General features: G+C 50.1%; 1 protein-coding gene across 1 annotated transcript in view; it reads right to left on the bottom strand.

Annotated features, from left to right (window-relative positions):
- CLCN2 (chloride voltage-gated channel 2) overlaps nucleotides 1–23,335 on the bottom strand; it is an 82,298-nt gene that overhangs the window by 53,818 nt on the left and 5,145 nt on the right. The window contains exon 2 of the mRNA XM_056849494.1: nucleotides 3,024–3,180. Coding sequence (XP_056705472.1) covers nucleotides 3,024–3,180 — 157 coding nt within the window. The remainder of the gene's footprint in view (nucleotides 1–3,023; nucleotides 3,181–23,335) is intronic.

Here is a 23,335-nt window from a genome sequence, read left to right on the forward strand (position 1 = left end):
GCCACCCCGCCGGCCCCCGTCGCTATCTCAGCTGCGGGGGGCGAACAGCTGGGCCCAGAGGGAAGCGGCCAGGGAATGGAGGCACGCCGGGATAGGCAAACATGTTGTCGCCTTAGAGCAACACTCTCCGCCGCCTCCGTCCACGCAGGGGCCGCGGCCCGGGGAGGCGGACGCCACGCCCGGGGCCACGCGGGGACAGCGGCGCTCTCGGCCTCTCTGGCTCGTAGGCTGGCCCCAGGGAGCTGGCGACATTTAGCGAGAGCATTTGCCTCGGGAACAATGCCGGCCGAGGCCTCCGCAGTTGCCAGGGGAACTATTTTAAGGCTTTGGGGACAGCCAGATCCCATGAACAATGGTGGGGGGGGGGATCTTTATTGTTACAGTCAAAGACCAGCATATATACAAATAACAATGGATATCAAAAGAGAACAACTGTGTCAAATAAAAAACTGAAAGCCCTGATTGAACAAATAAGCTAAGGATAACGATATAGCTGTCATAAGTGAATTATGTGAACCTCAGCTACAATATAAGTTAGTGCTGTGTATATAAGCCCATTAATCCACCTCCTTCTTAATGACTAAAAAGCCGAATTTTGTCATTGCATGTAGGGTTGCCAACCTCCAGGTGGTGTACTTGGAGCCAGTTTTTGATTACTCAACCTCCAGGTGGTGGCTGGAGATCTCCTGCCAATTCAGCTGATCTCCAGCTGATAGAGATCAGTTCCCCTGGAGAAAATGGCCGCTTTGGCCATTGGACTCTATGCCACTGAAGTACCTCCCCAAACCCCGCTCTCCTCAGGCCCCACCCCCAAAACCTCCAGGTATTTCCCAACCCGGAGCTGGCAACCTTAATTGCATGGGATACGGCAGCCTCCCTGTCTTCAAGCAATAGTCTGACCAGGGCTAACTCCGTCCACCCCAGAAAAAAGTTCAGATGCTTTAAACGAGAAAGCAGAGGGGAAGAAATGGTGTTTGTTCTGATTTCACCATAGAATTCACAGTGCAGCATAGAATCATAGAATCATAGAGTTGGAAGGGACCACCAGGGTCATCAAGTCCAACCCCCTGCACAATGCAGGAAATTCACAACTGCCTCCCCACCACATCTAGTGACCAGAAGATGGCCAAGATGCCCTCCCTCTCATCATCTGCCTAAGGTCACAGAATCAGCATTGCTGACAGATGGCCATCTAACCTCTTCTTAAAAACCTCCAGGGAAGGAGAGCACTATATGTGTGATTGATTCGACTGCATTGGCCGAACAGAAGGTCCTGGTGGAGAGAGATGCCGGCAGGAAAGCAGAGAGCAGCTTTTCCAGCTCTCCTTTGCGCACAGCTGAATCGACTGTGCAACAGCATTCCTGCATTGAGCAGGGGGTTGGACTAGATGGCCTTGATGGCCCCTGCCAACGGTATGATTGTATGATTCTGCAACACTACACTTTCATGCATTGCTTCTGAGTGCAGTGTGCGGACATCGCAAGTTGCAGTGTGAGGGTTGCTGGCTCCAGACTGGGAAATTCCTGGAGATTTGGGGATAGGGTCTAGGGCAGGTGAGAGTTGGGGTGGGGAAGAAGAAGAGTTGTTTTTTATATGTCGACTTTCTCTACCACTTAATGAAGAATCAAACCGGCTTACAATCACCTTCTCTTCCCCTCCGCACAACAGACACCCTGTGAGGTAGCTGGGGCTGAGAGAGCTCTAAGAGAGCTGTGACTAGCCCAAGGTCACCCAGCAGGCTTCATGCGTAGGAGTGGGGAAACAAATCCAGTTCACCAGATTAGCTTCTGCCGCTCATGTGGAGGAGTGGGGAGGGACTTCAATGCCATACAGTCTAATTGTCAAAGTGGCCATTTTCTCCAGGGGAACTGATCTCTATCAGAGGGAGATCCGTTGTAATAGCAGGAGATCTCCAGCTAGTACCTGGCGGTTGGCAACCCTAGCTTGGCCCCTTGCGCTCTCCCCGCCTAAGCTGACTCGCAAGGTTTTTGTGGGGCTGCAAAGGAGGAGGGATGCTGCAAAGGTGGGGATGCAAAGGAGGGCTGCAAAGGTGGGGATGCAAAGGAGGAGGGAGGCCAGCCTGGATTCCTGGGAGGACAGGATGGATAAAAACACCCTCAAATAAAGTACACTTTCCTAAAATTCTTGCGCAGATACAAAAAAGAGCACGCCCCTCTTCCCAAGGGCTTTTCTCGGGGAGCTTCAGCCCGGGAGAGACTGCGAAAAGCTCCCTGACCTTGCGCGCCGACTACCCGATACGGAGCGGCATGAAATGTTATCTCCAAAGCTTTTCCTCGCCCTGCGTCTGCCAAGGATGCAGCCAGAGGCCCTGATCTGGTCAGGCTGAGGTCACAAATACTCTGCCTATTGTTAGCGGCTGCTGGGAGCTCTCTGCCTCTGACTTTCTCTATCCAGAAGGCAGAGACAGTCAGCCAGAGACACAGATACGCTGAGGGAGACGGGAAGGAGAAAGGGAGAGAAAGGAGTGGCCGGGAAGGGTGGGAAGGGGTGGGGTGGACTTCCAAAATTGGGCAAGGAAAAATCCAAGTTTGCATGGGCAGCAAGAGCGGCAGCATCTGCAACCATGGTGGTGCCAGGACCGCTGCGCATAAAGCACCGCACATGCACCAGTCTGGGAAAAAGCAGGTCTGGTTCATGCAAAGCAGGAAGTGTTTCAAGAAGAAGAGTTGGGTTGGCTCAATAAAGGAAGCCACGGCCCTCAGTTTGCAAGACCTGAGCAAGGCTGTTAAGGAGAGGGCTTTTTGGAGGACTCTGATTCATAGGGTCGCCATGAGTCGGAAGCAGCTTGATGGCACTTAACACACACGCACAAGCATACACAGGCCGAAAGCGATCTGCACCGATCAGAAACTGAGCGTCACGCAGCCTTGCGTTTTCCACGCGAGCAAAGGCCAAACATGCATTTGCACAGACACTTGGACTGGGTGTGCTCAGCTGCACCAGACGGCTTCTCAACCCAAGGGGTGTGTCCCCCCCCTGAAACAAATGGCAAACCCCTTACTTCGGCACCGGGCACAGCGACTCTGGTCGTACTCCAGCAGTTCTGAGGGGCGGAGGTGCTCCTTCGGGGACCCTTTCCAGCGCTCCTGCTGCCGCCGGATGCGGGCCGCTTCGTCTTTGGCGAAGGCTCCCAGGTCCTGCGTATAGCGGCCATACATCTGACGGGGGAAGAGAAAGCAAAGGGTCAAGGGCCCGGCCGGGCAGATAAGGAGACTTGGCACCAAGGAGCAGCATCCGCTCCTTGAGATCCACGGGTCAGTTTCCCTCCGAGGGATGAGACCCTCTCCAAACATGACCATAGGATTAAGGTGGTCCAGCATTATTAGGGGAGCTTGGGTTGTCAGGTCCCCCCTGGCGGCTGGCAGGGGTTGGGGTGGTGGTAAGGTTGCCAGATCCAGATTGGGAAACTCCCGGAGATTTGGGGATGGAGCCTGGGGAGGACAGGGACCTCAGTGGGGTACGATGCCACAAGGTTCACCCTCCAAAGCATCCATTTTCTCCAGGGGAACTGATCTCTGTAGTCTGGAGATGATGAGAAGAAGAAGAAGAAGAAGAAAAAGAAGGAGGAGGAGGAGGAGGAGAAGAAGGAGGAGGAAGAGGAGAAGGAGAAGAAGGAGGAGGAGAAGAAGGAGAAGGAGGAGAAGGAGAAGAATTGGTTTTTATATGCCAACTTTCTCTACCACTTAAGGGAGAATCAAACCGGTTTACAGTCACCTTCCCTTCCCCCTCGCCACAACAGACACCCTGGCAGGTAGGTGAGGTGGAGAGAGCTGTGACTAGCCCAAGGTCACCCAGCTGGCTTCATGTGTAGGAGTGGGGAAACCAGCCTGGTTCACCAAATTAGCCTCCGCTGCTCATGTGGAGGAGTGGGGAATCAAACCCGATCCTCCAGATTAGAGTCCACCACTCCAAATCACCGCTCTTAACCACTACACCACGCTGCCTCCCATAATATGAGGTATAATTCCAGGGGATTTCCCGGGTCCCATCTGGAGGCTGGCAAACCTAGGGGGAACCCCTCAGTGTATGTGTGTGGGGGTTAAGATGGGAATGAGGAAACCAGTTATTGGAAGGCTTGCCCTAAACGTTTACCCCCTCTGAAATCCAAGATGACGGCCATAAGTGCAGGAAATGCACTCTGCATGTGCTCAATGGTACTCTCGTCTTTACCATTTATTTTAATGTTAATTAGCACCAAACACAGACTCCCAAGGTTAAGCCCCCCCAAAGTCCCAATGTCAGTGGCTAGATTTAAAAAGGAGCTGGGGGGGGAGGGTGGCCCTCAAGACTGCTTGCAAATTACTTTTTCTTGCCTGACAGCTCTTACCCTGCAGATTCAGAATGGCAAGGCAGATGCACTCTGCATGCGCTCAGAGCTTCACGTCTTTTGCATTTCACACATTCCCTGGCTGATCTGGCACTCCAAGGTTCGGGGGGCTGAGCCCCGGCCCAAATGGAGTCTGGCAGGACCCAAATTTGGCTGGCAGGGAGGTAAAAAAATCCCTGGTATGGGATTCTTTATGTGGAATGGTATAGCAGAGCCTGATCTCGTCAAATCTCGGAAGCTAAGCAGGGTCGGTACTTGGATGGGAGAGCACCCAGGAAGACTTTGCAGAGGAAGGCAATGGCCAGCCACCGCTGCTTCTCCCATGCCTTGAAACCCCCTTGCTGGGTCTCCATGGCCATTTATGCTTGGTAATTAGCAGCTTGTTCCAGGCTGACGTGCCCCGCATATTTTTTTTGTTTTCCCCACCGAGTGACTGACCTGCTTCGCATTTCTTAAGAGCCCCTTTAACGCGACCTTTTGTGTTTGCTCCGTCCCTGCCTTGAAGAATCCCTCCCTCAAGGAAGCATGCAGAATCACAGCTGTGGGTTAGCTGTGCAAACGGCGGTTGTTAATGGAAGGAATGAAGGAGATGGCGAGTGGGGAGGGGGGTTCGAATTTCTCCTTTTGCGTCGGGACTGTGAATAGGCATTTCAAAGGCCGCATTCAAAAAAAGAGCTTTGAGCGAACATCAAAATTGACCCTGCATATGGACTTTTTGCGTAATACGGAAAAGAATGAATTGATGGTTTGTGGGTTTGAAGAGTAGAAGAATAAGAATGTAGATATGATAGAAAAAAGTTGGATTCTTTAGTTGTAAGAATAATGTAAAAAATAATTTTGTATACGTAGCTAGAGAACAGGTTGTAATTTCTTAATTACATTTATATTTGATACAAATGAAAATGGAAGGATCTTTTTGTCTCTGAGTTTGTTTGTTTGTTTTCATTTTTCCCTTTCCCTTTATTTTGTTTATTGTAATTTTGTTCATGATAAATTTACTAAATTGATTTTTTTTAAATTGACCCTAAAAAAATTTTTTTTTTAATGACCCATAAGTCAGCTGTGACTTGACAGCACTTTAAACATGCACATGGGACTGGTGGAAAATTGGGCTCAGGTCTTCTCGCTCCATCCAAAACAACCGGGCCTCTCCCATCTGCAGCCCCGCCTTTCTCCCTGGGGATGGGCAGAGCCCCCCACCCCCCCATCCTTTCCTTAATCAATACTTTTAAGGCTGGTTCAAGGCGAAGGAAAGACCCAGAGCCAGAACGCAGAGGCCTCGCCCGTCAGAGATGTTCCAGCCCGAACAATGCCAGGCAGATAAGGAGGCTGGGATCAATACCCATTGTTCCCTCTCCGCTTTGCTTCTCCTGGCACGGGCGCCGGAAACGGGCCAGCGCTCCCAGCTGGGGCTGGCTGGCACCGGCGAGCGGCACCGCCCAGCCGGCCTGACGTCTCTGACGGACGTATGGCCCGGTGCGACGCAGCCGGGTCAGGCTGGGCCGGACTGAGAAATGGCGCAACGTAGCAGCAGAGGGTGTCAAAACCAGATGCCCCCAGTTCAAATCTCACCCATCACCAATCCATTAGGCTGATTACATTCGAGCCTTTGCGGACCCTTTGGCCACACAGCTGTGCTGACCGATCTCAGTTCAGTTCAGTTCTTTATTAGTAAAATGCATAAAATAGATTGCCAAAATCTTATTTTACTGAAAACTTAGGCATCAAGGCCTTCTTGCAGTCCTTCTGTTGCTCTGGTCCACCGAGGAGAGGAGAGGCATCTACGCCGGGACATGCACCTATTTATCCAGGGGCTCGAACTATTCGAAGCTGTCGCTCTTTAATTGTGTGGCCGAATCTTGGAACAACTTTGGGGACAGAGGATCCGTTCTCAGTCGGGGGCTGGACTGGATGGCCTCCAGATGTCCCTGCCCTCCCTTAGGACTCTCCGGCAGGAGCCTCCAAACAGGAAAGAAGCACTACAGGGTCAGCGGACGGGTTCATCCTGCCAAGGATTTAACTGCCTGGCCTCGGTCCCTTGAAGAATATCAAAGAGCCAGGAGAATTTAGCTGGGGAGTGGGGTGGGGGGAGAGAAGGAAGAAACAACAGGAGGCTGGACAGAGAGGAGGAGAGATGTCTCGTGTGAAAGGAAAGCTGAAAAGCCTGATGATTTGGGCTGAGGCAGGACCCCCTGCAACCTTAACATGGGAGAAGCAAGGAACATGGATAGGGTTGCCAGCTCGAGAGAGATGGGCACCTCACTTTCAGCAAAAGGGTTTTGGCACTTTTCAAACACCTGCAAACACCATTTGAATAGAGATGGCAAGAGAGTTCAAATATTAATGAAAAGAAAAAAGGTACCCCCCCCCAAAAAAAATGCTCCAGTGGCTGAGAGCAAGCGAAGCAAAGGTAAAAGGGGAAATGTTTGTGTGTGGGGGGGGTTAGCCTTCTCAAGTCCCTGAAAACCTATAGAAATCTGCACAGGAGAGATCTTGGTGTGTGTGTGTGGGGGGAAATCTCCAAATTATATACTCCATCTGCAATTCCCTCCAAGCCACCCCAGCTTGTATTAAAAAACTACTGCCAAACAGAACCTCCATTTCCAATGGTAGTCCACCCTTGAAAGCTAAACACCCGAGACAGGGGAAGAGCATCCCGTTGGCGCCTTGCTTGTCAGCTTCCTGGAAGTGTCTGGTTGGCTGCTGTGGGAAACAACACCCAAGGACTAGACTGATTTTCCTTCTTCGTCCATACCCCGCCTGACCCAAAACGGCGGACATCCCTTCTGGTCTCCTCCATTTTATCCACACAGCAGCCTTGCGAGGCGGGTTAGGCGGAGCGCGTGCGACTGGCCTGGCAGTCTTCCAAGGCAGAGCGGGGATTCGAACCTGGCTCTCCTCGATCCTAGTCCGACACTCGAACCGCAGCCTCTTTGGTTGAATGGCTTTGCTGAAATCCTTATCTCCCTTGCTCGCTTAGATGCTTCAAACCAATGATCTCGGCCGGCACAAAAATGTTTCCAACAGCCCTGCTCGCAACTTCCGATGTGTGGACACAACGTCCATGCTGCTTTGTGTGTGTGTGTGGGGTGGGGGGAGATTTCCTGCAAGAAATCACCGAAAAACCAACAGCAGCCCGTCTTGAACGTTTGGGGAGAAACCAGCTAAACAATCACAGTTAGGGGTCAGGCAAGCAAGATGTGGGGGGAGCGCGCGGCCCTCCTCTGCGGGGCCTTTCCGTTTAGCCTCAAAGCAGTGTGATTTCTGCACGCACTCAAATTCAAACCCGGAAAGGTGGGCTCCAGGATAAGGTTGCCACCCTCTAGGTGGCACCTGGAGATCACCTGCTATTACAGTCGGTCTCCAGATGACTGAGATCAGTTCTCCTGGAGAAAATCGCTGATTGGGAGGGTGGACTCTATGGCATTGTACCCTGCTGAGGTCCCTCCCGTCCCGAAGGAGGACATGGCAACCCTACCTGCTACCTGATCCTTTTAACTGGAGATGCCCGGGATTGAGCATGGGACCTTCTACATACAAAGCAGATGCTCTTCCACTAAGCCCAAACCCCCTCCTTACTGTTGGCACAGCCCGTTCTGTTCTTGCCCAGTGCCGGATTTACGTATAAGCTAAACAAGCTATAGCTTAGGGCCCCACTCTCTTGGGGCTCCCAAAAAAATTTAAAGGAAAAAAAAACTGGATGTACATTTCCAAAATATAAGATAAAAAACAAATAAAGTAAAACCTACATACAGCAAATGGCTTTAGATACCTATTAGGTCCATAAATTACCAATGTAGCAAATATTCAACACAAAAAACAATTTGTTGTTGACAAAGGACAGCTGGACATATAAAGGGCCCCATTACCTTCAATAGCTTGGGGCCTCATCAAACCTAAATCCGGCCCTGTTCTTGCCAGTGCTGTACGTGGGCCATGACAGATTCCCAAAGGAGGGAACACCGGCGCGCTCAGTCTGTGCATCAGCTCACAGAAGTTGGGGGGCAGGATTTCAGGGACATCACCGGTGCCCCCCAAATCAGTGGGTAAAAAGGGAGTGCAAGATGCAGGCAGCGTTAACCGCTCCTTCCCCGCCCCCCATGCAATCCAGATGTCTGCCCATTCTTCCGGGATCTCTTTTTGACAAGGGGAGAAAGCGCCCCGGATTACCCAGACACTGAAACTTTGGGAAATGCTGGATTCTACCCTCAAGCAGTTGCTGGAAGCACGCCGGTGACAGGCATCTGACCCTGTCCGGAGGAAAGGAATTCCAAAAACGTGGAACATATCTGAGAATGTCTCTCTTGCAACAGGAACGTGCGGGGATGCGTCAGTCGCAAGGCCCCCTTCTTTGGATGGCACTATTAATTGGCCTTCTGCGTTAAATTGGGTTGCGACACCCCAGTGCGATAAGGCGAGGCCTTGGGCGGATTCTCGCAGGGGTGGCGTGGCAAGAGAGCCACCCGTTTCTCAGGCCACGGCCTCCACCAATCCGTCTACCAAAGTGACAGCCGGGAAAGAGTTCCAGGCAGGGAGCCGGGTCAGGATGTGGCATCCCGGTTGAAGAGCAGTGCGCCGGCACCTTGGAGGCTTACAAACTTGATTCCGGCAGAAGGGTTGGTGAGCCATGGCTCGTTCGCGTCGGGCGAAGCGCGCTCTGACTCACGGCAGCTTCTGCTGCAATACATTTTTGTACGTTTTTCAGGACGCCCGGGGAGCTTCTGTTTAATTTAGTGGATCAGCGGCAGAGCATCTGCTTGGGGTGCAGAAGGTTCCCAGGTTCAATCCCCGGCATCTCCAGTTAAAAGGATCACGTCGGAGGTGACCTTCCCCGGAGAGCCTTTCTCACTGGGGCGGATTACTGGGGATTCTCACTGGGGCTCAAAAAGTGTGGGTAATATACTAATGGGAAAAATAATATCCATATAGATTTTAATTATTACTAGAGAATCTGTTGATTATATAAGTTGCTAGATACAGAAATGTATATATCCGGTTCCAATGGTAGTTGAAAAATATTTATTAGGCTCAGTAATGAGTATTAATGCTTGAAGTCAACATAATTTTAAATAAGATAAATATTCTAGAGTAAATGTAAGTAAGAGAATAAATGTTTATGTATTTGCTTTAACAGAATATAGTGTGTGTTCAGAGTAAAATAATAGAATTAATTGAACACATGAAGCTGCCTTCTACTGAATCAGATCCGTGGTCCAATAAAGTCAGTATTGTCTACTCAGACCGGCAGCAGCTCTCCAGGGTCTCAGGCGGAGGCCTTTCCCATCACCTCCTTGCCTAGTCCCTTTAACTGGAGATGCCGGGGATTGATCCGGGGACCTTCTGCATGCCAAGCAGATGCTCTACAAACTGACCCACAGCCTCTCCCCTCACAGTGTGAGTCGATACAAACAACAGGATGGGGCAGTCAAGAAACATTGAAATAGGATTTGGCTTGTAGGGCCAACAAAAAGTCTAAAAAACCAGAACTGAAGTAAAAAGCACAAGTGTTAACATGACACATTAAACAGATGCAAAAGCACACAGCAGGATGCAACTAGGGATGCCAACCTCCAGGGGGGACTTGGGGATCCCCCAGATTTACAGCTCATCTCCAGACTACAGAGAACAGTTCCCCTGGAGAAGTGACAAATTGGAAGGTTTTGACATGGTCATGTGTGTTTCATGTAAAGGTAAAGGTCCCCTGTGCAAGCACTGGGTCATTCCTGACCCATGGGGTGACGTCACATCCCGACATTTACTAGGCAGACTTTGTTTACGGGGTGGTTTGCCATCGCCTTCCCCAGTCATCTTCCCTTTACACCCAGCAAGCTGGGTCCTCATTTTACCGACCTCGGAAGGATGGGAGGCTGAGTCAACCTTGAGCCGGCTCCCTGAAACCGACTCCCATCAGGATCGAACTCAGGTCATGAGCAGAGCTTGGACTGCAGTACTGCAGCTTACCCCTCTGCGCCTCGGGGCTCACGTGTTTCATATAGTTGGGCCTATATAAGACAGCCATGCGTAAGACACCCCAGAATCTCTCAGATGTGGCTTGCATGAGACTACGTAATCTTTCTGAAACAGCTTTGGTGAGAAGAAGAGGAGGAGTTGGTTTTTATATGCCAACTTTCTCTACCACTTAAGGAAGAATCAAACCGGCTTACAATCACCTTCCCTTCCCCACAACAGACACCCTGTTAGGTAGGTGGGGCCGAGAGAGCTCTAAGAGAGCTGTGACTAGCCCAAGTCACCCAGCTGGCTTCATATGGAGGAGTGGGGAATCAAACCTGGTTCTCCAGGTTAGAATCCACCGCTCCAAGTCAGCACTCTTAACCACTACACCACACTGGCTCTCAGACCATAGGAAAAGCAATTTCAGGCTTGGGAGGGGGCGGAAAGCGTTCAGGTGTGTGCCTGAGGGTGAATTTGGAGCAAGCCTGAATTGCTGGCAAGGTAGACTCAGCACTGCTGGGGAACTGGGCTGCCCTCTTTCTAGGTTGCCGGATTCAGCCATTCACAGTTTACAGAACAGGGGGAGAAGAGGGGGAGAGAGAAATCCTTTCTTCTGCCTGGCACAGTTTCCCGGTCTGTCCCTGCCCCGGGTGCCAAGAGCATCGGATACAAAGGGAACTGCGGCAGAAAATCTGTGTCACGCTGAATTTATTCAACAAATCTCTCCCCAGCCGGCTCTAATCAGTCCCGATCGGCTGCGTGGGGGAACAACGGGAGCTTGTGAAGTTTAATCCCCAAGGACCGTCGGTCCTGGAACTTCACAGGCCTAGGAAGGGCCGCCGCGGGAGCAGTTCTGCTCAGGGGTGATTTTGCCGACCGGAGAGGTTGAGAAGGTGCAGAAAAGAGCAACCAAAATGATCAGGGGACTAGAGCAACTGCCCTATGAGGAGCGGTTAAGACGCTTAGGGCTGTTTCGCTTGGAAAGAAGGCGGTTGAGGGGAGGCACGATAGAGGTCTATCAAATTATGCATTGCATGGAGGAAGTGGACAGGGAGAAGCTTTTCTCCCTCTCTCATAATACTAGAAGGGGTGGGGGTCATCTGCTGAAGCTGGAGGGTGACAGATGCAAAACAGAGAAAAGGAAGTCTTTCTTCACACAAAGCAGAGTTAAATGGTGGAACTCCCTGCCCCAGGATGTGGCGATGGCTGCCAACTTGGAAGGCTTTAAGAGGGGAGTGGACATGTTCATGGAGGAAAGGGCTATCCATGGCTACTAGTCAAAATGGATACTAGTCATGATGCTTCCCTAGTCTCTCCAGGATCAGAGGAGCATGCCTATTATATTGAGTGTGGTGGAACACAGGCAGGATAATGCTTGTTTGTGGGCTTCCTAGAGTCACCTGGTTGGCCACTGTGGGAACAGACTGCTGGACTTGATGGACCCTGGTCTGATCCAGCATGGCCTTTCTTATGTTCTTAAAGTCAGCGCTACAGATCCCCTACATCATGTCACCCACCAAGGCTCCTGAGTCCTTCCTATGGAACCCCTGCACGTTGCAGAGGATTCTGGGAGCAGGTGAAAAGGGTGTGAACACTTAGCACATGCTCTGGACAGATCCATGGGGTCCTTTTGTTGCCTTGTGTTTGTTTTACGGTACTTTGTCAAGTTACGCAACACTCTTTTATGGCTTCCCCTTAGAAGACAGCATCGGTTGTGGGAAGAACGCTTATCTGTCATTACTGATGTTTCTATTGGGGAAGCCCTGATAAATCTCTGTGGCTGCCCTGAACACAGTCTGGAAACCAACTGGTATCTGATAAAGGGAGCTTTGACTCTTGAAAGCTTATGCCCTGGAAATCGTGTTGGTCTTTAAGAAGAGAAGAAGAAGAGTGGGTATTTATAGGCTGACTTCCTCTACCACTTAAGGAAGAATCAGACCGGCTTACAATCACCTTCACTTCCCCTCCCCACACCCTGTTGGCCACTGTGTGAACAGACTGCTGGACTTGATGGGCCTTGGTCTGATCCAGCAGGGCCTTTCTTATGTTCTTATGTTCCTGTGAGGCAGGTGGGGCTGAGAGAGCTCGAAGAGAGCTGTGACTAGTCCAGGGTCACCCAGTTGGCTTCATGTGTAGGAGTAGGGTAACCAACCCTGTTCTCTAGATTAGCCTCTGCCGCACATGTGGAGGAGTGGGGGAATCAAACCCGGTTCTCCAGATCAGAGTCCACTGCTCCAAACCACTGCTCTTAACCACTACACCATGCTGGCTTTCTCCAGTGTTACCAACTTGAATTTAGCTCTGGAAACCTACCGTGTCCCTGGTCTTGGCAGCCAGCTAAACTTTTCAGGAGAGTAAGCATTTCTCAGAGAGTCAAGGCTAAGGAAGGTATGGATGTCTACCATGGTGGAGTAGACCCCTTTCGTGAAGCTCTGACTCCTCACTCCACCCTGAGGGGTTGTAGGTGGGAACAGCTGCAGTGAGATGCGCTCGATAGCATCTCCGCTTGAACACATAAACACATGAAGCTGCCTCCTACTGAATCAGACCCTTGGTCCATCAAAGTCAGTGTTGTCTACTCAGACAGGCAGCAGCTCTCCAGGGTCTTTCTCATCACCTACTTGCCTAGTCCCTTTAACTGGAGATGCTGGGGATTGAACCTGGGACCTTCTGCATGCCAAGCTGATGCTCTACCACTGAGCCACGGCCCCTCCCCTATTCACTGAGCCACAGCTTGAATACGAAGGACAGATTTTTACTAAAACAAGAGTACGGACACCGCCAAGGTCACGCACTGTGACTTCCTTCCACACACACAAACACGGCTGTGAAGAATGTGCGAAATCAGCATTGGTGGTTTCCGTAGCTATCTCAGTGTAACTGGAGCTTAGCAGAGCCACTTAAAATCATGGGAAGAGGCCACGGCTCAGCAGCAGAGCATCCGCCTTGCATGCAGAAGGCCTCAGGTTCAATCCCCAGCACCTCCAGCTAAACGGAAGATTTGCCTCCCCAGGAAAAGGATGCAATCCCAGAGCGGAGGCTCATACAGAGAAATTTGGGGCAAACTCGGGAGAGCCGCCACAAATTAAATGTTAAGCTTTAAAGTCAGCAGAACTTTAAAGATGAACAAAATTTATTCCCATCTGAGCTTTTGTGAGTCAGAGATTACTTTCTCAGACACAGCAAGCATTTGTCCAAAGCCGTTAAATTAATACTTGAGAGTTCAAGGAACAGAACAAGGAAGAGCGAACAGGGGAAAGTTAACAAGGAGAAGCCAGTGAAAACAAAGAGCCCATCAAAGAATAATCGATCCATTCAGAGTACGTGAGTACCACTCCCACCTGTTGACAGATAGGCAGGGTAGGATTGACATAATACCTAACGATGGGCACATAGTGCGAGATACACCACGCAGATTCAATAAGGCAGTATATAGACCATACAATTGCACAGCTCAACACCAGCGCCAATTAATGCTGTTTAACCTCTTGACAAGTTCTAATTCAGCCCTTTCCTGGAGAATTCCACACTTTGGTGCTGGATGGGAATTATCTGCAAAAGCGCTGGATTCGGATTCACCAAGACGTTTCACACCACCACCCTCCAGGCTTGGACCCTGGGTTCCTCACTTGAGGTACATAAGAACATAAGAGAGGCCATGCTGGATCAGAGCAAGGCCCATCAAGTCCAGCAGTCTGTTCACATGGTGGCCAACCAGGTGCCTCTAGGAAGCTCACAAACAAGGCGAATGCAGCAGCATCCTGCCCGTGTTCCACAGCACCTAAGATAATAGGCATGCTCCTCTGATCCTGGAGAGAATAGGTATGCATTGTGACTAGTATTAAGAACATAAGAAAGGCCATGCTGGATCAGACCCAGGTCCATCAAGTCCAGCCAACCAGGTGCCTCTAGGAAGCCCACAAACAGGACGACCACAGCAGCATTATCCTGCCTGTGTTCCACAGCACCTAATAGAATAGGCATGCTCCTCTTATCCTGAATAGGTATACATCATGACTAGTGTCCATTTTTACTAGCAGCCATGAATAGCCCTCTCCTTCGTGAACATGTCCACTCCCCTCTTAAAGCCTTCCAAGTTGGAAGCCATCACCACATCCTGGGGCAGGGAGTTCCACAATTTAACTCTGCGTTGCGTGAAGAAATACTTCCTCTTATCAGTTTTGTATATGGCATTCATGGGGTGGGGGGAGAGTCCCAAAGTTGCTGCTCTGTGGAAAATATTGCCCAATCCTGGCAATCAGGCAGGCATATTGACTACGGAGAGCATAAAAACCCAGTTGTAAAAAGAGATTAGGTTGCAGATTGCTTGCCGGAGATAAGGTGGCCAGCTGGGAAAAGATCAAGGTTAGCAAGAGGCAAAACTGGACCTGTTAAGAAGAATCAGGCAGACTTGCATGAAGGGTGGGTGTCACAAAGGAGTGGGGGGAGGGAGAAAAAGGGAACACTCTTAACAGCAGGCTGAGTCTGAGAAGAAAAGGAAGCAGGTAGGCATCTGGTTGAGGTGTGCGAGAGAGAGAGAGAGAGAGAGAGAGAGAGAGAGAGAGAGAGAGAGAGAGAATTGGAGGGGGGGTTTCAGGAAAATGCGTGTTTTGACATAGTTAAGTTGTGGAACTCCCTGCCTCAGGATGATGGCTGCCAACTTGGAAGACTTGAAGAGGGGAGTGGACATGTTCATGGAAGAGAGGGCTATCCATGGCTACTAGTCAAAATGGATACTAGTTATAATGCAAAACTATTCTCCCCAGGATCAGAGGAGCAGGCCTGTTATATTAGGGGCTGTGGAACACGGGCAGGATGGTGCTGCTGCAGTCGTCTTGCTTGGGGGCTTCCTGGAGGCCCCTGGTTGGCCACTGTGTGAACAGACTGCTGGACTTGATGGGCCTGGGTCTGATCCAGCATGGCCTTTCTTATATTCTTTTTGACATCTTTGCCATGCTTACAAAGATGCTTTGGCTCGCCCCCTTGTTTCTTTGTGCTGTTTTCAGCAGATGAGGAGATAGAATTCCTATATTAAATGGGTGGCTCAGTCCATTCCAAAGGGCAAGTGATGATAGTTTAAAAATAAACTTACATGTAGTTGGGCACTTGGCCATCTAAATATGTTTACCTCGATTAATGTCTGGCTTGTATGAATGACTCAATTAAACACCAGTTATGTTTTACAGAAGTTTTCAAAGGCCCCGAAGGAAGACAACAACCATCTTTTACATGGGAAATAATAATTCACAATGTTCTACACTTTAGGCAGCAAATCAGCTGTGGATACAAATCACCAGGTGAAATATGAAAAGGTTACTTATTTTCCAACCCGTTTCGCTTGAGTCCGCACAATGGTGGAGCCGTCATGAACGTCAGGGGAATTAACAGGGAACGGTACGCTTGCGGGTTACATGTCCTGATTAATCAATAAAAAAACTGCAATGCCAATACAAAGAGATCAATTAAGAGCAGGAATATCCAGCGCTGATGATTGATCTTCTGGACCACAGCAGATGTACAGAGGCCCAGTTAAATACCTCAAAAGAAATGCCCCTTGGCCTAACTGGATATGGCATTGTGCCAGACTGACAGAATGGCATTGTGCCCGACTAGCACCCAGTTCAAATTCCCCAACAGAGCCACGAAGCAAACGGGCTGATCTTGGGCCGCCCACTCTCTCCCATCCTGAACTACTTCACAGGGTTGTTTGTGAGGACAAAATAGTTTCAAGTGCACTCCTAAGGAGAGTTACTCCAGTCTCAGCCCAACGGGCTGAGACTGGAGTAACTCCTTAGGAATGCACGGTTAGTGTGTGGAGTGGAACCATATAAGCAACCCTAAGCTCCTTTGAGGAAGGGCAGGATAAAACTGGATGGATGGATGGATGGACAAGCCAATTCCTCGCTTGAGAGCCAGTGAGGTGAAGTGGTTAGGAGCGGCAGAGTCTAATCAGGAGAACTGGGTTCGATTCCCTGCTCTTCTACATGCAGCCTGCCGGGTGACCTTGGGCCGGTCACAGATCTCCCCGGACTCTCTCAGCTCCTTGAAAGGTAGAGAAAAATCGGCATAGAAAAACCAACTCTTCTTCTTCTACCTCACAAGGTGTCTGTTGTGGGGAAGGGAAGGCGATTGTAAGCCACGTTGGGACTCCTTAAAGGTACATAAAAGTGGGGTGTAAAACCTAACTCTTCTTCTTTTCCCTGTTTATACTGAAGAGCTGAAGCAAGGGATACAGGAAGCTAACTTAGATCAGGTCCGATCATTGGTCCACCTTGGACTGTCTCCTCAAAACTGGTATGGACTCTCCTGGGTCTCACACTAGGGTAGCCAGGTCCCTCTCGCCACCGGGGGAAAGTTTTTGAGGTGGAGCCTGGGGAAGGCAGGCTTTGGGGACGGGAGGGACATCAATGCCATAGAGTCCAATTGCCAAAGCGGCCATTTTCTCCAGGTGAACGGATCTCTATTGGCTAGCGATCAGTTGTAATAGCAGGAGATCTCCAGCTAGTACCTGGAGGTTACAACCAAAAAAACCTCTAGCTACTATCTATACTAGTATGCAAATACGTAGCTATAATGGCCAAGATTATTTACTGGTAATAAATACAATTTACTCCATAATCTCCTTAAATTTTGCAAAGTGTATTCACATCATACAAGGTATCATTCCAACTTGGTCAATTTCACTATGTACTTGTTTGGTCCATAAATTGTAACCAAAAAAGTCTACTATGCACCAAGTGTCACAGGAGAAATTTCCCATGTAGCATACAGTTTACAATTACAAAATTATTCCAATAGGCAGGTATAGTTTCACCGGTTACTTGCGACACATGGTGCCTAGTGGACTTTTTGGTATATGGCGAAATTGACCAAGTTAGAATAATATGTTGTATGATGGGAATACACTTTGCAAAATTTAAGGAGATTATGGAGTAAATTGTATTTATTACCAGTAAATAATCTTAGCCATTATAGCTAAGTACCTGGACGTTGGCAACCCTATCTCACACAGAGGCACCCCCTAGCTCTTCTTCCAGAGGCCCGTGAATGGAAGGGACAAAACCCCAAACCTGCAGCCGGGAGACCATGCGCTCTGCTACTGATCTACAGGACACCAGGCATTAGCCAGCGGGCTATACATTCTTGCCCGTTCCCTGTGAAGAGCGGGATGTCAGAACAGAGACCGGTTCCCTGCTGAAAGCAGCCACATAGAGCTCCGTCGAGACCCTGTCTCTCCGCGAGGGGGGCCAGTGGAAATCGCTGCACGGCACGCAATGTCGGCGCACCCCACCCCGGCTCGGCTCCCACAAAAGCCTGCCTGTTGGGCCCTTTTGAAGTGGCTTGAGAAGACGGCCTTCGAGCTGGGACTGATAGGACAGAAAATGGAAAACCGAAGAGGCGGCGGGGAGAAGTTCTGGAAAGGGAGAAGTGTCTTTCAGGGCAGCCGGCAAAGCCGTAGCTGGAGGGAGCATGGAAACAGCTGCTCCGTTTCGCTGCGATTTAGTCCAGTGAGAAAGCACCGCAGGGTAGACAGGAAGCATGCCTGCCATTTAAGAAGGCTGTAGACAAGCTGGAACGTGGCCAGAGGACGGCAAAGAAGATGGTGAGGGGTCTGGAGACCAAGTCCTATGAGGAAAGGTTAAAGGAGCTGGGGATGTTCAGCCTGAAGAGGAGAAGACTGAGAGGTGATATGATAACCATCTTCAAGTACTTGAAGGGCTGTCATATAGAGGAGGGTGCCAAGTTGTCGGACCAGAACTAACGGGTTGAAATTAAATCAAAAGAGTTTCCATCGAGACATTAGGAAGAATTTTCTAACAGTCAGCATAGTTCCTCCGTGGAACAGGCTTCCTTGGGAGGGGGGGAGCTCCCCTTCCCTGGAGGTTTTTAAGCAGAGGCTAGATGGCCATCTGTCAGCAATGCTGATTCTATGACCGTAGGCAGATCATGAGAAGGAGGGCACCTTGTCCATCTTCTGGGCATGGAGTAGGGGTCACCGGGGGTGTGCGGGGGAGGTAGTTGTGAAATTCCTGCATTGGGCAGGGGGTTGGACTAGATGACCCTGGTGGTCCCTTCCAACTCTATGATTTCATGACACTATGATCAAGGTTATTTTCCCTGGATTAAGAAGATCTTGGAAGAGAGCAACAGCCATGATCAGGAAGAGAGGCGCTTTCTTCCTTAGGACAAAATAGATGGGTCTTTTGTATTCACAAGAACAAGGGTTTAGAAAAATCATGAATGCAGGGGGAGGGACAGAGAATTTACTATCCTCTCCAATGAGCCTTGTAGATAAATTAATAACCTTGGAAATGTCACTGTTCCCACCACTCCCCTTAGTGATTGGTTCCACTCTATGTTATTTATTTACTTCATTTATACCCTGCCTTTCTCCCCAATGGAGACAGAATGCAGTTCAGAGCATTGTCTTTCCCCCTCTTTCATCCTCCCAACAACCCTGTGAGGCAGGCTAGGCTGAGAGTCTGTGACTGGCCCAAGGTCACCTAGCAAGCTCCCGTGGCACGAGGGGGGATTCGAACCTGGGTTTCCCAGATCCTCGTCCAGCACTTTAACCACTACACCACACTGCCTGTCTACTCGGCAGGCCAACTTTAGAAAAGATTCTGAAGTGTAAGGATGTGTCACTGGCCTCCAAGATTAATTCATGCCATCATATTCCCTATTACGATGTATGGGTGTGAAAGCTGGGCATTAAAGAAAGCTGATAGGAAGAAAGTAGATTCCTTTGAAATGTGGTGTTGGAGGAGAGTGTTACAGATACCCTGGACCACCCAAAAAAAAAAAAAAAAACACCACCACCCAAATCAGTGGGTTCTAGATCAAATCAAGGCTGAACTGACCCTAGAAGCTCAAATGACTCAACTGAGGCTGTCACACTTTGGACACATTATGAGAAGACAAGAGTCACTGGAAAAGACAATCATGCTAGGAAAAGTTGAAGGCAGCAGGAAAAGAGGAAGACCCAACAAGAGATGGAATGACTCTATAAAGGAAGCCACAGCCCTCAATGTGCAAGATCTGAGCAAGGCTGTTTAGGACAGGACACTTTGGAGGACATTGATTCATAGGGTCACTATGAGTCGGAAGCGACTTGACGGCACAACACACACAAAGTCTAAATATAACACTCCCACAATTAACCAACTATGAAAGCCTTACAGCCAACCCAAGTCTAACCCTTAGGCTGGCAACCATTTCAAGGCAAGATAGCAGGAAAGGAAAGGTGCCAGGAGATGTGGAACCTCGGTGCTGGAAGGACAGACCGCAAAGCAAGATTAAAGGCGCGTCCATTTGCCCGAGGGGGGGTCTCAGGCCAAGGGCCACTGGGGGAAACCGCCAGGAAACATTTGAGGAAACTTAGTGTGAAAGCTGGACAATGAAGAAAGCTGAAAGGAAGAAAGGAGATTCCGTTGAAATGTGGTGTTGGAGGAGAGCTTTACGGATACCGCAGACCACCGAGAAGACCAATTCAGCCAGCGTGGTACAGTGGTTAAGAGTGGTGGCTTGGAGCGTTGGAGTCTGATCTGGAGAACCGGGTTTGATTCCCCACTCCTCCACATGAGCGGTGGAGGCTAATCTGGTGAACTGGATTTGTTTCCCCACTCCTCCACAGGAAGCCAGCTGGGGGACCTTGGGCTTCCTTTGCAGGGCTAGTCACAGTTCTCTCAGCCCCACCTACTTCACAGGGTGCCTGTTGTGGGGAGGGGAAAGTGACTGTAAACCGGTTTGATTCTCCCTTAAGTGGTAGAGAAAGTCGGCATATAAAAACCAACTCTTCTTCTTCTTCTTCCTCCTTCTTCTTCTCTAGATCAAATCAAACCTGAACTGTCTCTGGAAGCTAAAATGACTAAACTGAGGCTATCACACTGTGATGACATTACGAAAAGACAAGAGTCACCGGAAAAGACGAAGTTGCCAGGAAAAAATTGAAAGCAGCAGGAAAAGAGGAAGACCCAACACGAGATGGATTGACTCAATCAAGGAAGCCACGGCCTTCAGTTTGTATGACCTGAGCAAGGCTGTTAACAATAGAACATTTTGGAGGACATTGATTCATCGGGCAGCCGTGAGTCAGATGTGGCAAAAGAAACACCAACAGCCAGGAGGGATGGAAATGAGCCTAGCAATAGAAAATTTTTGTTTAGAGGTCACGAATGTAACATGCCGGTTTTAAGTGGGGCGGCGGGGGGAGCCAACTAGGGAACCCGCACCCAGGACCCGACACCTGTTCTATACATGGCATGAAATGTAGGAGACTCCTGAGATGTTTGTTCCACTTGAAGGAGAGTGTGTGTGGATGGGTGGGGTGGGGGGAGAAGGAATATTTTTGAGACTTCCCCGCTGTAAACGTAACTAGGGTTGCCAGCCTCCAGGTGTTGACTGGAGATCTCCTGGGATTACAATTGATCTCCAGGCGACAGAGGACAGTCCCCTTGGAGAAAACTGCAGCTTTGGAAGATGGATTCTATGTCACAGAAGGCCCCAAACCCCACCCCCCTCAGGCACCACCCCCAAAATCTCCAGGTATTTCCCCACTTAGAGCTGGCAACCCTAAACATAATCCCCCCCCCAATAGTAATCTAGTGCCTATAGGGAGAAAACTTTAAGGCGGTTCACTGCTCAATGAGCCAGCGTGGTGTAGTGGTTAAGAGCGGTGGTTTGGAGCGGTAGACTCTGATCTGGAGAACCGGGTTTGATTCCCCACTCCTCCACATGAGCGGGAGAGGCTAATCTGGCGAACTGGAATTGTTTCCCCACTCCTACACAGGAAGCCAGCTTGGTGACCTTGGTGATTGTGAGCCGGGCTAGTCACAGCTCTCTCAGCCCCACCTACCTCACAGGGTGTCTGTTGTGGGGAGGGGAAGGTGATTGTAAGCCGGTTTGATTCTTCCTTCAGTGGTAGAGAAAGTTGGCATATAAAAACCAACTCTTCTTCTTCTTCTTCTTCTTCTTCTTCTTCTTCTGGAATCATGGAAGGAAATCTAAGCATTGGGGAGCATTCCTAAATATGACTCCACCATGAAGCAATACAGTCGGCAGTTCTACCAGCTTATTTCACCACCTCGCACTACATAACACACAGATCCTCTCTTCTCTGGCAACCAGACCGACCCTGCAGATTTTAACCCACAGGAGTTAAAAAAAGGCGCCTCCTTTCCAAAGGGACAAAATGCTTGGGGAAGGGAAAAGATCAGAAGGGGAAAGGCCAGAGGGAAACAGTTAGATTTGACTCCGGTAGAACCTCGGAAACCAACAACAGTTTCCAGGTATAAGCTTTCGAGAGTCAAAGCTCCCTTCGGCAGACACAGTAGAGTAGAAATGTCGATCGGAGTCCTTTTATCCTAGTCCGAAGGTGGGAGGGATGTTGTAAAGAATGCTTGTAAAGGATGCAAAGGTGATGGTTAAGGTAAAGGAAACAGGTTAAGCATCCCTGGCCCTTCAACGGAGAAGAAGTTTACGGGGGGACATGATTGTTTTCTTCCTGTATTTGAAGGGCTGTCACTTAGAGGAAGGCAGGGAGCTGTTCTTGTCGGCAGCAGAGGAGAGGACACGCAATAATGGGTTTAAATTGCGGCAGAAAGGTACCAGCAGGATATTAGGAAAACATTTTTTACAGTAAGAGTCGTTCAGCGGAAGGATCGGCTGCCTGGGCAGGTGGTGAGCTCCCCCTCACTGGCAGCCTTCAAGCAGAGGCTGGACAAGCACTTGCCAGGGGGATGCTCTAGGCTGATCCTGCATTCAGCAGGGGGTTGGACAAGATGGCCTGTGTGGCCCCTTTCCAACTCTAAGATTCTATCTTCCAACCAAGATCACCGCCAGCCCTGCTGATTTTGATTTTCACATCAGACCCGGGGAGGGAAATATACACCGGGGGGGGGGGGGGGAAGTGCTGTCAAGTCGCAGCCGACCTATCGCTGCGATCTATAGGGTTTTCAAGGGAAGATAAGCCTAGAGGTGGTTTGCCATTGCCTGCCTCTGTGCATCGACCCTGGACTTCCTAGGCGGTCTCCCATCCAAGTACAGCCCAGGACCAACCCTGCTTAGCAGCCGAGACCTAATGAGATCGGGTAGCCTAGGCCATCCAGGTCAGGACGCAAATGCATGACCCTGTCCCTTCTATTTTGGGCCTCCAATCTCTCAGTACCCCATTGTGACCCAGGATCAGACCTATTCTCTCCTGGATCAGATGAGAACGCCTGTTATATTAGGTGCTGTGGAACACAGGCAGGATGGTGCTACTGTAGTTATCTTGTTTGTGGGCTTCCTGGAGGTACCTGGTTGGCCACTGTGTGAACAGACTGCTGGGCTTGATGGGCCTGGGTCTGATCCAGCAGGACCTTTCTTATGTTCTTATGACCCCATCTCTTGGTGATGACGGGCTTTTAGAGTGCGTGCACCTCGGGTGCGCAAAGGGTACTCTACCACAGTGGAAGCCCCACATGCCCAAGACACACAGGTTAATGAACGTACGGAGCTGTCTGATGCGGCTTCAGACCCAGAGCGGTTTCCTCCAATGGAGAGCGGCTTGCCAAGGTCTCACAGATGAGCACGCAGATGACTCTGCCTTAAACTGAATCAGGCCCTTGGTCCATCAAAGTCAGTATTGTCTACTCAGACCAGCAGCGGCTCTCCAGGGTCTCAGGCAGAGGCCTTTCCCATCACCTACTTGCCTAGTCTCTTTGTCTGGAGATGCCGGAGATTGAACCTGGGGCCTTCTGCATGCCAAGCAGAGGTTCTACTACTGAACCACGGCCCCTCTCCATGGCTCTCCAGGGTCTCGGGCAGAGGTTCTTTCACGTCACCTACTGCCAGAACCTTTAACTGGAGATGCCGGGGATTGAACCGGGGACCTTCCGCCTGCACCGCAGATGCTCTTCCACTGAGCCACAGCCTGCCTGCAGCAGAGGTTTCTCCCCAGCCGTCCTGCCCAAGTTCTTCCCCATCGGCAATGCCAGGGATTGAACAGGAAACCTCGTGCCTGCGAAGTGCATGACCTGCTGCGGAGCTATGGC

Source organism: Euleptes europaea, chromosome 5, assembly GCF_029931775.1.
Source record: "Euleptes europaea isolate rEulEur1 chromosome 5, rEulEur1.hap1, whole genome shotgun sequence".
NCBI lineage: Eukaryota > Metazoa > Chordata > Lepidosauria > Squamata > Sphaerodactylidae > Euleptes > Euleptes europaea.